Consider the following 17436-nt stretch of genomic DNA (forward strand, 5'->3'; position numbering starts at 1 on the left):
CCTTTTGATTAGACACTACCCTTTTGAAACATGTACTCTACTCTTACTCTGCTGAGAGAACCAATTGGAGTGTAATGTTTGTGGCATATGAATACCACTATACGTCTGTTTGAAAGAGTACATCCAGCTTGTATGTGGTAGACTGTGGTGAGCATGGGCACTTGCCTCTGTTTTGGACAATGATACCAGAAGAGCCAGCTGCATTATAAGGTTTTGTGTGACATCCACTGGCCTATTCAGAACACAATTTTTAACGGTTTTTAGTGTAAGTGGCCCAGAAGAAATTTGCACATCCATTTTCTGTTTGTTCTGAATTTTGAGAGATAATTAACAATTAATATATCTGTAGCACCCAAAAAACATTATAAATTATCTTGCACTAGACATTTTTACATCAAACAAATCTTCAAATTTTCAATGATTTGCTAATTTTGATTTGGGTTTTGGCTGCAGTAATGTGTTAAAGTGTCACCTGTGATCAGAAATTCAAAAAAAATATGTAGGTCACACCAAGAGTGACAAAGTAAGTTTTGCAATGCATGCAGCCTTTGCTGTCATCAGGTACCCTGGGTGGTCAGACCGCGAGATGCCATTGTTATACATGTCCTACGTAGTTGTCAGTTGTTTTGTATTAAGTTAATTGCTCTTCTCATATTGTAGCTTATCACTTTTTTTTCACCACTGTGTTTTCCATTTTTTTCCCAAAAAGCTGAGTTATTTTTATCAAACAAAGTTTGTCACATGTTATTTTCAAAATCTGCAGCTCTGAATTTCTTTAATGTTAGAGCACCTATTCTGGTGGTCGTTAAGTAAAAAGCTTGAAGGTGTTTCGGCAGCTTAAGTATCTCGTTAAAACTTTCATTTTTATGTATATCTATATAGCAACCAGACAAGACATGGCAGAAGATACAGCTGATGTCCTAGGAATGTCAGCAGTAATCATCAATGACTTGAAACAGAGAAGGCTAAAAGATTATGAGTTTAATTGGAACAAAGCTTTGCAGGTAAGGGGAAATGAATTTCCTCTTTCTTTCTATCGTTTTAAATATTCCTTCAGAATGTTCTTGGGTGGGTGTTAAATATAATAATAAATAAAATTTTTCAGTCTCGCTGCTGAATATAGTCTAGTAAAAACATTAAAGGTATATCATACATTATGATGATAGAATGGTAACACTTTCTACACTCTTTCTCCCATGTACTGTTCTAATGCATGGAAGTTGTTGGATTGCTTGTGACAGTTGCCAGCGGGTTGCACATCTGCGCTCTCTTTTAGAGATAATGTCATTTTGTCATACCCACAGATAACTATGATGTAACCAGTGGTAATTAATGTGCTTTTGTAAGGCAGAACATTATTCTGATTCTTCTCAGCAAAGTTATTCCTGTTAATGCCACTTTTTAAAAACATGAGGAGCCAGAGATCAGTTTTGGGAGATTATTTATTTTTACTTGTTAAGAAATTCAAATTTTGTGGTTGTTTTCACGGTAGAAAGAAAAGGATGCACGGGAGAGAGATTATTATTCAACTAACTAATGTCACTTTAACTGCAGAGTACATTAACAAGTGTTAAATGTTAGAACAATGCATAATACATGTAAGATTACAAATAAAGTATTTTATATTGCTATCACACCAATGTATTTGCATGTTTAGCACGCAGTAGACGAATGTATGTGAAATACACACTAAGATTAATGGAGTGATATTATATAATCACTAATAACCACACTATAATCTCTAATACAGTACATATTACATTATCTTTGGTTTTATATTTCTTACTGGAGTATCAACTTTTGCATTGATTAGTTCATTAAGTTGAAATCAGTGTTAATTGTTGCTGCAACTGAGTTATTGTCTGTCATGGAATTGTGTTTTAGGTTGAAGGTGACACTGGTATAAGGCTGCAGTATACTCATTGTCGGCTCTGGAACCTTGAGAAAAACAGTGGTGCCTCCCTAGCACATAATTGCGATCCTTCTGTTCTTAATGAGCTGGAGGCTATTGTATTGGTCAGAGAAATAGCAAGGTTAGTGTTATAACTGCACTAATGAATTTTTATACTAAATATCAGACCTCAGACTTTTAAAAAGTCTAATGAGAAGTTAGTTCTGAAACTTTTCTTTTTAAAGTTAAGAATTGTCAAAAGGTAATTTTACATATTATAATTTATAACATCCACATGTAGAATAATAAGAGTTTCAAACAATGAAATGCAGTTGACATTGTCAAAAGAGCATTCCATCCCATTGAAATGCTCCCTTTTTGTGATACAGATATCATCTGGAAATCCATTAACCACATATATAGAGCATGATAACTTTCACAGGATGGTGCAGTCAAATTCAAGAAGGATAGGATTTAAATCTCCTTATGGTCACCCTGGTTTTGGTTTCCTTTTGTTTCCATAACTTACTTTATGCAACTTCTGGGATCATTCTTTCAGTAAGGTCAATACCAATACCTGCCCATTTCTTCTCTAACCCTTGTGCCATTGTAATATTCCATTAAAATCCCACAATTCTTGTAGACAGAGTGACAGTGGAGTGGTGTTTCTTGTAGTCTCTCTCTCTCTCTCTCTCTCTCTCTCTCTCTCTCTCTCTCTCTCTCTCTCTCTCTCTCTCTGTGTGTGTGTGTGTGTGTGTGTGTGTGTGTGTGTGTGTGTGTGTGTGTGTGTGTGTGTGTGTGTGTCATTCTGCAGCAAGTTTTTCCCATTTGTGATGTTCTGATATATACCAATATATAAAAATTGAAAAGAATGCAATAAACTGTGTTTGATTGCTGTAGGCAGGAAATTATGTGATTTTTGTCACGTCATTTTTGGGGACAAAATCTAAAAATATTTGTAGCAATATCATATGTCATATGTGTTGTATAAATTGCTTACTGCATGGTGCAAAGTAAGAATAAATTAACATTTGAGTCTTTCCCCTTAGATTTGAAGAAGTGTTATTGAAGACCTACAGTGAACTTGAAGCTTGCCATCTTGTACAGTATCTTTTTCACATTTGGTAAGTATGTTTGGTCAGTCTTACATGAACAATTTACAGCAAAACTTGAGTTGATTTGAGACAGAAATTATGATGACAGAAATTATGATGCTGATAAGATTTCAGAATTTTGATGTAGTAGTCAAGGACTTTATAGTGTGGATTTCGTTCTCTGGGTACCATGTTTGTCATTTGTTAACTTGCCTGCCAACTGACTTGTTTCAAAGTTAAGAGTTTTGCAACAGCTCCTCCCTCAAACTACAAATACTTTTCACCCACTTGTAGACAAACCTTGTATGTGTTTCTTTGATTGCGGAGGTGTGTGCATGAGGCTGGTCCAGTGCAACATTTATCAGCCTTTGAAAGATGACTTACATACAAACCCTTATTCTGCCCCCAATGTCTTATCAAAGAAAGTTCATAGATTTACTGTAAAATTGGTGACACAAAAACTATTCCAATCATGTGCAGCACACACACATTAAGTAATGTAGCTTTTCCAATATTTATTGTCACTATAGACAGTATGAAGATCAGTTCCAGTTTGCACATAAAATTGTTTATTCAGGCAAGTACTTTCACCTTATCAGTCATAGGTATAATATCAACAGAACCTTCACAGTGCACAGTCACTGTCGAACTTTGTCCCAACAAACACAACAGCAGTAGCTTCAGTTTAGTTAGTCTGTAAGTACACCATGTCTCTTGATATGTGACACACATAAACAAATGTTTTCTACTACATAGTACATAATTGGAGTCCCAAATTATTCACATATTGACTCGAAGTAAGAACAATGGTTAATACTGTTCACTAGTTGAAGTTAACAAAGTAATAGTGTCACATGGGTGTGAATGTGTGCATACTGATGAGACTTTCATGGATATGCTAATTGAGGACATCATTGTTAATACCACCAAAGATGTTGTTTGTATACTAAGCAGGTGCAAACTTCAACATAATAATGAGTAGCCGCTAATTCTCAGACTTTCGCGTTTATGTTGCCTCTAAGGTTTCCAGAACTAGACTGACTATTTTTGAGTGGATTGTGAAATATAAAGGCTGGCGTATGAACATGTTGCAATTTTGAAAACCACATAATACTTTGAAAAACTGCTAGGTTAAATTTTACTTATTGGACTGAGCTTTGTGTTCAAATAAGAATTTGTTTTATAAAATAAACAATTAGTTAGTAATGTACAAAAGGTTGCAGAACTATTTTGTGTGTCTACACTGTGAATTACCTGTTTACAAATACAGCAGTCATATTTAAACTTAACATCATTTATGTTAATTTCAACAAATTGTTAATTAATGGTGTCATTCAGTTCATAAAAAATTAGGTCAGTAGAAGTGTTGCAGTAAAACTTGGGAATTTAACAGGCATAATGGCATAAACGGCAACAGCAGTTTTGGATGTGTTCGGACTTTGATTGCAATTATCTCCTAAGTTATTTACTTTTAGGATAACTGAAATTGTTCGCTATAAAGAGGGGAACCAATGTTCTATTATGAGTGAGATTCCATTCCTAGAAGAACTAATAACTAACTCATTCAAATGTCTTCATTACAGAACCTAATTTTCACTCTGCAGGATTGATACGAAACTTTGTAGCAGATTAAAATTGTGTGCAGGACCGAGTCTTGAACTCGGGACCTTTGCCTTTCGCAGGCAACTGCTCTGCCGACTGAGCTACCCAAGCATGGCTACAAGCTGTGAGGATGGGTCTTGAGTCGTGCTTGGGTAGCTCAGTCGGTAGATCACTTGTCTGAAAAAGGCAAAGGTCCCGAGTTCGAGTCTTGGTCCAGCACACAGTTTTAATCTGCCAGGAAGTTTCATTTTCATTACATACTATAGTAACAATTTCAATTATTAATTACTTTCAAGTAATAAGGTCTGCAGAAAGACTAAATATACCATTGCAATCAGTGTATGAAAAATTATCACAAGAATAATATATTTGTATGAAACATAGTGTGAATAGTGTTTTGGTATGTGTAGGTACACATTGTTCGTACTTGACCTGTATAGATGACTTCAGAGCCAAAAAAATTAATTATTAGTAGGAGTGCAATAAGAGCAGATATATAGATTCCAGCTTTCTCTGTTTCACCTTATTACAGATAGATAACTTATAAAACAAATTGTAAGTGCTGTATGAGGAAGTGTTGATGCAGTAATCTTTCTTCTGGTGTCTACCAAAACCGAAATTAAGATTTTGTGTTTAGTAGTTAGATGTTAAACTCTGAAACTCGAATTAAGATGTTCTGGACTACACTTGTGAGCAGCAGAATTTTACACACCTTACTAGTAGAGGATAATGCACCCTTTTGTCTCAGTGGCAACTGTTGTAACTACACTTTGTTGCCAACATGTATGTTGACAGCAGTGTGAACAGGAATGCTACTCCCAACTTCAGACATGCGTACCTGAGACACAACTACTGGAAAAAGTGCAGCTTCAATTTCCAATACATACATGTATTCAAACACAAATATTTAGCTTCAACAGATTGTTGTAAAATATTCCAAACCTATGACAATGCTGCTCTGAAGATAAGTCCAATGCGTGTACAGTACAGTCCTCCATCCGGTGTAGGCACTGATGACCACGATTGGAACTTTTGAAGCACACTCTCAAAGATTCTTTGCAGGAACACTCCTGGGTACACATTCAAAGATACACAACTACACTCAAAGTGTGGAGTGATACCACAAATTCCCACTGTTTGTTTCGCATGATGTGTGGTATGAAATGTAGTTCTGTGCTGCTAATGATCTCTGCAGATGGCCATTAGAATTGTCAGTCAGGTTTGCTTTGCCTGGGCATGTAGGCTGTCTCATTCACCCTCCATTGCTGGAGGGAAGTCTGCCCTGCAGGGCTGTGTATCAGGGTCACAGAATCCCGCCGCCCAGTGGAGAGATACGAAGCATATTCTGTGAGGTTCATTCAAATGAAATATCATCAGTGCGTCTACCTTTGCCTTACACGTAAGGTGGCACCATGTAACTGCAGATATGGTGGCGCCACCTATTTGTAGAGCGACTGATGTGTGTGCACCGTTTGATGTTGCATAGCACCAGTGTGGTTTTACACCAAAGAGAAGGTGGTCACACAAGTTATTGTCCACCACCGAACATGCAGGCGAGTAAGCAGGAACAATGAGGAGTGATTCGATTTTTGGCAGTGGGTGGAGTTGGAGGGTGTGAAATGTGATAGATGAAGGCTGTGTATGATGAGTACAGTCTTGAGTCATTCAAGTATTGTGGAATGGCGCAAATGATTCCTTGAGGGGCGTGAGTCACTGGAAGGATCATCGTGTCACACCCATGAAATGGTTGTGGAAGTGTATACTTTAGTCTTGGACAACCGCAGAATCACCGTGGACGAGATCCATTGGTTACCGGGTATTAGCATGAGCACCGCCCACACCATAGTGCTTCCCCACCAACTGACTGCTGAATAGCTCAATACTCAAATGGCGCTGTCTTTGAGTCATCTGCAACATTATCATGGGGAAGAATATGGCTTTCTGTCGCATATTGTCACAGGTGACCTAACATGTTGTTACCCTTTTGAACTGGACAACAAGCATCAGAGCAAGCAGTGGTAACTTGTGACTTCACTACCTCCAAAGAAATCAAAGGCTGCGCACAGCAGTCCTGGTAAGGTCATGATGTCCTTTTTTGACCACAAGGGCCCACTGCTTGTCAAGTTCCTGGAATGGAGAACCATCGTCAATGCCCAGTGTTATCAAGCCACTTTACAGAATCTTAGATTAGCCATCAAGTCAAAACGCTGAGGCATGTTATGCAATGGCATTATCCTCCTACATGATAATGCAGGCCAATGCGGTGATGATGACATTGCAGCAGTTTTGGTGGGAAACACTGGAACATCCACCATACAGTGCCGACCTTTCACCATGTGACTTTCACGTGTTTGGACCTCTAAAACAAGCTATTCACAGACATCAATTTGCAATGGACGACGAAGTGTGTGCTGGGTCCAGGACTGGATCTGACAACAGCCTACTAGCTTCTTCAAGGATGGAATTGACCGGTTCATGGGATAAATTTACCAACAGTTTTGGCGACTATTTTTGAGTATGTGTACTGTAAAATCGTTACCGTTACTTTACACTAGTGACTGGGTTCCATTTGAATGCCCCTTATACTTCTGCTACTGCTGTGTGTGGTTGAGATCCACCTTTATGCTGACCTCTGCACTGCCGCTGCTGGACTCCAACTCTATAGATTTGGGTTGGGGCGAGGCATCAGTGCTGGTTGACAGCTGTTGTTCTGCGACTCCACCTTCCCCCTCCAGGCTTGATATGTTGTCCCTTTCTGAAATTGAAGAAGTTTGTAACCTTTGGAAGGGAAGTGTGTCAGGGATGGAGCTGGCCCACATACTTTCAGCAGTACCACCATCTTCCATCATTATTACGTACATAACGTTTCTCAATGTATGTACCACAGACTCCAGGTACTATGCTTGCTTCCGGTGCTGCTCCTCTGAGTTTATTATTTTATCAGAAACAAAATTCCTTTTCCTACTTCCAAATTCTCTGGCGATATTTACGCCATGCCTACAAGGTGCTGTTCGGGAAAGTAGAGTTCTCATCTTCCTTTCATGAAGCGTCTCTGCTGAGGATATGTCATTATGAGGAATGATTCTGTATGAATTGAGAAACAATGTCAGGGCATCTTCCTTATTATAGTTGTAGCTGAGTTTCTTCATTTGTGGTTCAAAAGTCCTTACAAAATGTTTTTTTGATATTATTGGATACATAATGGAATATTGCACTACAAAGATGTTGGCTCTTGTTAGCTGTACTGAACTCATTGAAAATATCCTGCTGCAAATATATGTTTCAGTACTTTAGCTGTCTGGGCTGCACCTGTACCTCACATTCTAACTGGAAGATGGTGGCAATAGATCAGTGCAGTAACACAATGATATCCACAAAAAAGTCCATGTGCAACACTTCGTCCTGTAAGGAATGTGAAAAACTTGTTCAGAAAAGCATCATTTGTGTGAAATGTAACTTCTGGTGGCATGAAAGATGCGCAAAACTTGATTTAAAATTTATTAATGATGATTTTTTGTTGTCGTATTGTGACTGTGAATGTGAAGAAGAGTTGGAACTTATGAAATTTGTGAACTCAAAAAACGGAAACATAAAACAATGAAACAGTGATACAGAAACTCTCAAAAACGAAATTGTGTTATTAAAAGAAGAAAATTCAAAACTTTCTATTGAGAAGAAAACATACTCTGAAGTCATTAAATGTAGGCCTACAAGTGAAATTAATGAAGAAAATGAGAAACTCTGTAGTGGAAAAACGGTTGTATTCTAAACCCTATAAACAAAACCTTAGTCATTCTCAGAAGACAACACAAAATATGAGAAATAATCCTACGAATTCTGAAAATACAGAAAAAAAGGACTCAAAACGTGTGCAACCATCAAACATATACAAATGGCCAAACAAAAGAAACATACAGAGAACCGCTAGGTATGAAGTGAAGCAGTGCATTGAAAACAAATTGCTGTTACTTGGTGATTTTCTTATGAGAAACATCAAAGTCCCGAGCTGTAAAATCGATGTTTGACCTGCGATTAGGCTACATCAGATGAGTAAAAACCTGAAAAACATGTTGAGTGCCAAAGAAAACGTAAAGGAATGTGAAGTCACGGCCGGCAATGAAATATATAAAGGTGTTCTCATGCATGTGGGGACGAATTCTCTTCGCAGCTGCAGTGAAAGTGAGCTGATCAACGAAACAAGAAACATAATCAGAACTACCAAAAACATCTATCCCGGATCCAAGATAGTGACAAGTGGAATTTTACACAGAAGATCAGTGACTGATACATGCATAAACAGTATAAATGACTGGATACGAAATCAGTGTGATACCTTAGGGACAGTATTTTTAGATCTTCATAAGTTTGTCAGCAATAAGTGTCTGTGACAAGATAGACTTAATATGACTAGTTTAGGCTCCTAAACTTGCAGTCAAGTGTTGGCAGATGTGTGCACTTTTATAAAAACCAATGTAAACTGACTGTTAGTTAAGGGGGTTGATAATTTAAATAAGACTACAAAAAATACACTACTGACCATTAAAATTACTACACCAAGAAGAAATGCAGATGATAAATGGGTATTCATTCAACAAATATATTATACTAGAACTGATATGTGATTAAATTTTCACGCAATTTGGGTGCATAGATCCTGAGAAATCAGTACCCAGAACAATCACCTCTAGCCGTAATAACGGCCTTGATACGCCTGGGCATTGAGCCAAACAGAGCTTGGATGGCGTGTACAGGTACAGCTGCCTATCCAGCTTCAACATGATACCACAGTTCATCAAGAGTAGTGACTGGCACATTGTAATGAGCCAGTTGCTCGTCCACCATTGACCAGACCTTTCCAATTGGTGAGAGATCTGGAGAATGTGCTGGCCAGGGCAGCAGTCGAACATTTTCTGTATCCAGAAAGGCCCATACATGACCTGCAACATGCGGTCGTGCATTATCCTGCTGAAATGTAGGGTTTCGCAGGATCGAATGAAGGGTAGAGCCATGGGTCGTAACATATCTGAAATGTAATGTCCACTGTTCAAAGTGCAATCAATGTGAACAAGAGGTGACAAAGACGTGTAACCAATGGCTCCCCATACCATCACACCGGGTGATACGCCAGTACGGCGATGATGAATACACGCTTCCAATGTGCATTCACCGCGATGTCGTCAAACACAGATGCCACCATCATGATGCTGTAAACAGAACCTGGATTCATCGGAAAAAATGACGTTTTGCCTTTCGTGCACGCAGGTTCGCTGTTGAGTACACCATCGTAGGTGCTCCTGTCTGCGATGCAGCGTCAAGAGTAACCACAGCCATGGTCTCAGAGTTTATAGTCCATGCTGCTGCAAACCTCGTCAAACTGTACATGCAGATGATTGTTGTCTTGCAAACGCTCCCATCTGTTGACTCAGGGATCAAGACATGGCTGCACGATCCGTTACAGCCATGCGGATAAGATGCCTGTCATCTCGACTGCTAGTGATACAAGGCCATTGGGATCCAGCACGGTGTTCCGTATTAGCCTCCTGAACCCACCAATTCCATATTCTGCAAACAGTCATTGGATCTTGACCAACGCGAGCAGCAATGTCGTGATATGATAAACCACAACCATGATAGGCTACAATCCGACCTTTATCAAAGTCGGAAACGTGATTGTACGCATTTCTCCTCCTTACACAAGGCATCACAACAACGTTTCACCAGGAAACGCCGGCCAGCTGCTGTTTGTGTATGAGAAATCGGTTGGAAACTTTCCTCATGTCAGCACATTGTAGGTGTCGTCACCAGCGCCAACCTTGTGTGAATGCTCTGGAAAGCTAATCATTTGCACATCACAACATCATCTTCCTGTCGGTTAAATTCCCAGTCCGTAGCACGTCATCTTCATGGTGTAGCAATTTTAATGGCCAGTAGTGTATTAGACATGTTTATGCCAGTAAAACAGATCATCTACTGGTATTAGAAGAAAATGGAAAAACAAAAGTCAGAAAACAAAGCAAAGGTAGGTGCGCAACAAGTAATCCAGAAAAATAGGTTCATAATTTTATGCTGTTCCATCAGAATGTTCAGTCTCTGTGCAATAAATTAATAGAAATGGAAATAATGCTTTCAAATGAATTAAATGATGCTTCAGTGCTATGTCTTAATTTGCATTTGTTAAGAGAAGGTATATTACAAACAATAAACATAACAAACTATGAATTGGCAGCGTACACTTGTAGAGAGGAACTTCAGTGCTGTAGAAACTGCATCTTTGTCAGGAAAGGAATAGCTTACAAAAATACAGAACTAAAGACCGAAATAGGGAAATAGATTTTGAAATATCATCCACAGAATTACCATCACACAAAACAACTGTAGTATGCCTTTACAGATCTGATGAAAACATAAAAAACTTTCTTCAACATATGGAAAAACATTAATTCTAACTGTAAAAAATAAACAAACACTCCTCATATGTGGTGATTTCAATATAGACTTTAGCAAACCCCATAAAATAAGAGCAGAACTGTTGAATCTCTTAGTTTCTTGTAAATTGAAAATCACAATACATTCTCCAACATGAGAAACTTGCTCTGTAACATCTACAATATACCAAATAATAATTAACTATAATCAACAACATTACAAAGCAGAACTAATAAAGACTGGACTTGGAGACCGATGATTGGTGAAGACGTGTCAGGAGACATCCTGAACAGCAGAGGCATACCAATCTGACTGTCACCCACGCTACACCATGATAACCAGGAGTGATGGTTTGGGGTGCCATTTCTTTTCATTGCAGAACCAATTTGGTAGTCATTCACAGCACCCTTACAGCACAATGATACGCAAACAATATTCTATACCCTATTTTGTTTCCATTCATGGCAAGCCATCCTGGGTTTACATTGCAGCAAGATAATGCCTGCCCACACCCAGCAAGAGTTTCTTGTACTTGTCTCCACGCTTGACAAACCCCACCTTGCCCATTAAGGCGCCACATCTCTCCCAAATTGAGAACGTTTGGAGCATTATGGACAGGACCCTCCAACCAGTTCTGGGTTTTGATGATCTAGTGCACCAGTTGGACTAAATTTCACACAATATCCCTCAGTATGGCTTCCAACCACTCCATTAATCAATGCCAAGCTGAATAACTTACTATGTAAGGGCCAAAGGTGAACCAACATATTATTGGCCTACTCAATTTGTGAGGCTCTTACTCTTGAATAAATTACCAGTTTTTTTTCTGAAATTGTTATCATTTGTTTGTCTGTACATGTGCATAACCCCTACTGATTTCTGTCCCATTCAGGCAATGCCTTCGTACTGCATATTTATTTTTCTTTCCTTTTTTAGAGAGGGTATTTTGTCATTATAAGTGAACAGTAATTATGACCATCTTTGCAACATTTGTTGACTTTTGATTGGAATCTGCGCTGCAGGTCTGAATATTGTCACTAAAGGTTTATTGTTAATTTGTAGAAAAAATTATGCCCATAAAAGTAAATGTGAAATTTCTTAATATCAAATATAAGGACAAGAGCTTCTTTCTACAGCTGAGAGTAACCTCATCGCACTGTTTCAAAGTTATGGAAATGAAAGCAGTGGGTTTATCTGCACTGTATACTTAGTGTGATAATGGTGCCAAAGTGTGTATATCTGAAGCATCGGCTGCATATATTATTTGCTTCTTAGGTTCATATGTGACTGAACGTTTTGAATCTAGTGAACCACCTTTCATCTTATCAAAAGCTATTTGACAACCCTTTATCCATGTTCTGTGGTTTGCCTTTTCTAAGCAGCTTGGCTATAATAGCTGCTGTAGGAATGAATTTACTCTATTATCGAGTTTGGCCCAAGACCAGTTGTAACTGTAACACTTTGGTGGGTACCGCAAGTTTTGCAGTGACTTGCAAGTGTTTGGTGGTATTGCATATACCTTCTCCTGATAGTGTATGTCCAAGGTACTCCATTCCTTCCTGCAAGAAGGAATATTTATCCTAATTTACACAGAGTTCAGCTTTTAGTAGTGTTTTAAACTATTCTTTTAAGTTTAGTGTTCTTTGATCGTATTTCCTGAGACTACTGTATCATCTATGCAGTTTGCGGCTCCCAGAATATTCCCAATTTAAAAAAATTCTAGTTACTTTTGTATAAGACTGGGTAGATTTTATGCAGAAAGATAATCTTTTATATTTGTCGAGGCCAAATGGTATGTTAATAAACATCAATTTGTGACTTTCTTCATTGAGTGACAGTTTAAGGTGTCTTTCAAATAAATGTGTGGATAGTACCTGCCTCTACCTAACTTTGCCATTGTATCTTCAGCTCTCGGAAATGGGTATGTATCAATTGCTGACTGTGTGCTCATGGTGGATTTGAAGTCACAGCACAGCCATAGCTTCCTATTTGCTTTTACTGCTACGACGAAGGATATTGCCCATTGGCTGTTTGTAACGAGTTCAGTTGTGCTGTTTCCTTCTAATCTATGTAATTCCTGTTTGACATCCACACACAGTGTGCAAGGGTTGGGCTTAACCTTGCAAATCTCAGATTTGCATTAGGCTTTAAGGTTATATGCACCTGGTAATCTTTGATGCTTCCTGGGGATCCACAAAAAATTTGTTTTTACTTTGTACAGTGTGTTGCACACTCTTCTTCCTCATCTGTTACCTGTATTTGATTTACTGAGTTCTGAACTGTAAACCTGAGTTTCTTACAGAGGTCAAATCCCATGATGGCAATTGCTGAAGACTGCGTTGCAAGCAGTTATTGCTTGTACTACTGTAGGCTTATACTGAGCATTTACTGTACAGTGTTCTTTTATTGTAATTGTTTGATCACTATAGCTTGTCAGAGTACTCTTAAATTTGCGTAACTGAGGTAATCCAATAAATTCATGAGTTGTGCAATTGATTATAGTTCTGGAAAAACCTTTACCCACTTGGATTTGTTCTCTCTTCCCATTTATTTCAACACATACCAGTACTACTTTAGTACCACCTGATATTGCTTTGTGTATCCTATTTTCAAATTCTTCATTGGCCCTTGCAGTGTCTTCCTTATATCTGTTGCCCCTATGTTGTTTTTATAGGCATGCTTCCATCTTGTGCCCCTTTTAATGATAATGTAAACATTTTGTGTTTTTGTAATAGCATGCTTTCCTGTCTCACATTATGAAACACTTGGCATGTGATTTTACTTTACTTTGCTTATTGTGATTTCCATTTTGAACTAATTTTGTATTTCTGTCATTTTTGGGGATGTTTTCACATTTCTGCCTATTTGGTTTCCCCTAAATTTACTGAGGTCTAGAAACTCTGTTTTGAAAACTTTGTTTTCCCTTTGGTGAGAGCCTTTTCCATTTATTTTGTCTCCTCAAATTCCTGAATCACAGCTAAGCACTTTTCGATTGTTGGGTTAGCTGACCTAATGAGGTTGTAAACTGGCATCAGGAGCCTGTACTGCTAACATGTTCTTTACTGTCATATCTCCATATGAAAAATTACTCTTTGGATTTTCACATTTAAATTTACAGTCTCTGGTTAGACCATGGAGCATAGTAACCCATTCCTTAACTGTCTGACAGAGTTTTTTATATGCTCTGTAAAACCTGTAATGTGCTTTGGGCACAAGAATTTTACTTTAGAAGTATTCAATTTTTCCGTAATTTCTTTATTGCTTAATGTGCTCATGTCCTTGTCCAAGAACAGCTGTTAAACTAAATTATAAATTTTAGCTCCAGCATTAGACAGAAAAAAGGCTCTTTGCATTATTTCAACCATTGTTCTGTGGGCCATAAAATGCTGTTCCATCCGGGTCATGTAATTTGTAAATTTTTCACTCTTCTGGTTAAATGGGTGGAATGCCAATGGCTTTCTCCTAACTTCCAATTTTTCATGTTCTTTTTTTGCACAGCTTGATCAGCAGCCTTTCCTGTGTGTTACTGATAAGACTGCAGCAGTTGCAGTACTTGTTATGTGATGTCAGTTTGTTGCACTATCTGAAAATAGACTTCAAACTGTTTATTGCTTTCATCTTTTCTTCCTCTAAAAATTGGTTAAACAGTGCACTTTAATAGACTAAGCATAAAATTTTGTAAATTGTGTACAACATATTTAAAATGTTCATAATGTTAAATATTCTTGATACTGTGGTGACCTAAACCACTGAGTCCTTGATGTACACAAACTATTCTAATTGCACCAAGTATGTTGTATAGGCAATGTATCTTCCTTCAATGTAGGATTTTTGACTTGCCCATTAATCCTCATCATTAAAACATAACTGTTGTAGCTACACTTCATCGTCAATGTGTGTCCTGTCAATAAACACTGAGGTTTCACTGATGTCAGTGCAGACAGTGGTGCTGCTCCGATCTTCACATCACTGGTTCCAGAACACGCATTTACGCTATGAACACACTCAACGTCAAGAGATTGTTGTACAATATTCCTAGCCTGTGACAGTGCTTCACTGAGGCTAAGTCCAATCCAGTGTAGGAATTGTTTGAACAGGTGCGTAGCTATAACTGGAACTGCAGCAGCAACTGGGCATGTAGGCTGTCTTGTTCACTCTCTGTTGCTGGAGGGAATCCTATCAACCAGGTTTGTGACTCAGTGTCACAACAGCAGTGGTGCGTCATGACATTGACTCGACAAGACATCAAACGTACTTGGGTAAGTTTACCTGAGCCATGGTTTCTCAGTAGCTGCATGAAACTTGTCCCCATTGATTACATGGGCTCTCATTTATTTGAAATGTCCCTTAAACGTTTCTGACAAAATATGGGATTAAGGGGATGGTGCTAGTACTTTTCAGTGGAGTGTTGGCGGCAGAAGCAGTTGCATGTGGTTAAACAATTGGTTCCTGTACCATTGACCAATGACATATAGTGGTAGACACACAAGTGGCTTACATTCCCCCCCCCCCCCCCCCCCCCCCTCACCCTCACCCCTCCCACTTCCCCAAATGAAACAACACATGCATGAAAATTGGCCTCATGTCGATCAAGGTGGATTGCCTTACGTTGTTCTTGTCATACTTACACCCTTCCATCAATTTATATTTATGTGTAATGCAACCTACCAGCCACCGTGACCTCTTTATATGTTTGCTCTTCTTTGTGCTCTGTGACATGCTGTGAGGAGAGGCAGACATGTGGCACAGCAACTTCTTTACTCCGTACCAGGGTGGGACTTCTGGATGGTGTATATGCTCATCTATTTGTATCATCCAGCACTGACTTGGCAAGTAATTTGCAATACTGTGACCCTCATCAGTCTTTTGTTATAAACTTAAATAGTAGACCAATTACTCCTGTAGTCATCACATTGTTGTGTGCAACAGTATATTCAGGTGCTGATAATTTTGCCTGACACAGTGCCATGGGAAAATCGGTGCCTGGGGAAAATTAGAGGTGAACTGTCCCACGCTTGTCACTCGCAATCTCACTCTGCTCAAATGGACTAATATTGTGCATCTACTACAACCTGTGGCTGACTATCATATCTACAGTCAGTACTGGGTCTAACAGTGATCGTATGACAATTCAAATTATGTTGACAGGAACACTCTGTCTCTAACACAGCAGCTATCTCTAATAGCATTGCTCATGAGGTAATGAATGAATGAATGCATTCTGGAGCCTTCAGAAGTTCAACCATTTTTAGTTAGTAAATTTTTATTTCTATCTTTGATACATTGTGAGGTTAAAATTTTATGTAGCCAACTAGGTAACTTAAGAACTAGCTGAAAAGTAGGTCAATAAATTTAATAAAGCTGCTCCACATTGTGACAACTATATTAAAATTGAAATTTCTTCTTGTTCTAGTAATGCTGTGAATAAGGCCTTTAATGTGCTGCAAGTGAAGGACCAAGGTTTGCATATTGCGTCGCAAAGACTCATGATGTTCCATGCAGCACGAATTGTCTTAAATCAAGGAATGAGGATTCTGGGGTTAAAGCCCTTGGAAGAAATGTAGCACACACAGTAATTTAATAAAATACAACTGCCATATGTTGTCATGCCATACATCAAAATATTGTACTGTGTAGCTCATGTTTTTCATAAATAAATGTAAGTATTTTTCTTTAAAAAATCGTTGAAATGAATTTGGAGTTTGGAGTTTCGTTTGTAACTTTTCTTTTAAGACATAATTTTCACTTTATAGAAAGTTATGTACAAAGAACACTATACACTATACAGTTAATGCTACTCCAATGCATTCTGGAAAGAAAATGTTAAAATATGTATGTTTGTACACGAATTCCCATTGACGTAAGACGGAGATCTATTATATGGTCACTGAGAATTAGAAAAATTCTGTTTTTTAGTTGCACATGCACATGAGTCGTCATGGTACCAATTATTTTTCATGTAATTCCATGGAAGTGGAAATAATTTGTTTCTTGCCCCTGTTTGCATGCAACAGCCCCTCCCCCCATAATGGTCCTCTTACACTTACATTATGATACAGCAATTCATTTTGTTAAATGGGGACAAATTGCAGGAAATTATTCATGAGGGGATAAGGAACAAAGTAGATCATATGAACTATAGTTCAGAAATGAGCTCCATATAGTCACTCTAAACTCATCAGTGTATGCTATTAAATCATCTCCAAACTCGCCATCTTGGAGACTGAAATCACAAGTCTGTGCCACAGTCCATTTAACCGCAAACTCACTGCTTGACTTGTCGGTTACAAGGGGCCTGTACAAGCACAGAAAGGGGGAGGAGTACATGAGTTTGCAGGTACAACTGTACAAGTAGACAGTAAAAACACACACACACACACACACACACACACACACACACACACACCGAGAAAGACAGAGGGA

General features: G+C 38.4%; 1 protein-coding gene across 1 annotated transcript in view; it reads left to right on the forward strand.

Annotated features, from left to right (window-relative positions):
- The window catches only part of LOC126297627 (probable arginine--tRNA ligase, mitochondrial), a 56844-nt gene extending 40150 nt beyond the window's left edge, over window positions 1-16694 (forward strand). The window contains exons 4-7 of the mRNA XM_049988646.1: window positions 883-1004; window positions 1885-2033; window positions 2941-3015; window positions 16427-16694. Of these exons, the coding sequence (XP_049844603.1) occupies window positions 883-1004; window positions 1885-2033; window positions 2941-3015; window positions 16427-16577 (497 nt within the window). The 3' untranslated portion in view covers window positions 16578-16694. The remainder of the gene's footprint in view (window positions 1-882; window positions 1005-1884; window positions 2034-2940; window positions 3016-16426) is intronic.
- Window positions 16695-17436: the final 742 nt, after the last annotated feature.

The sequence above is a fragment of the Schistocerca gregaria genome, chromosome X (genome assembly GCF_023897955.1).
Source record: "Schistocerca gregaria isolate iqSchGreg1 chromosome X, iqSchGreg1.2, whole genome shotgun sequence".
NCBI classification, from domain to species: Eukaryota; Metazoa; Arthropoda; class Insecta; order Orthoptera; family Acrididae; genus Schistocerca; species Schistocerca gregaria.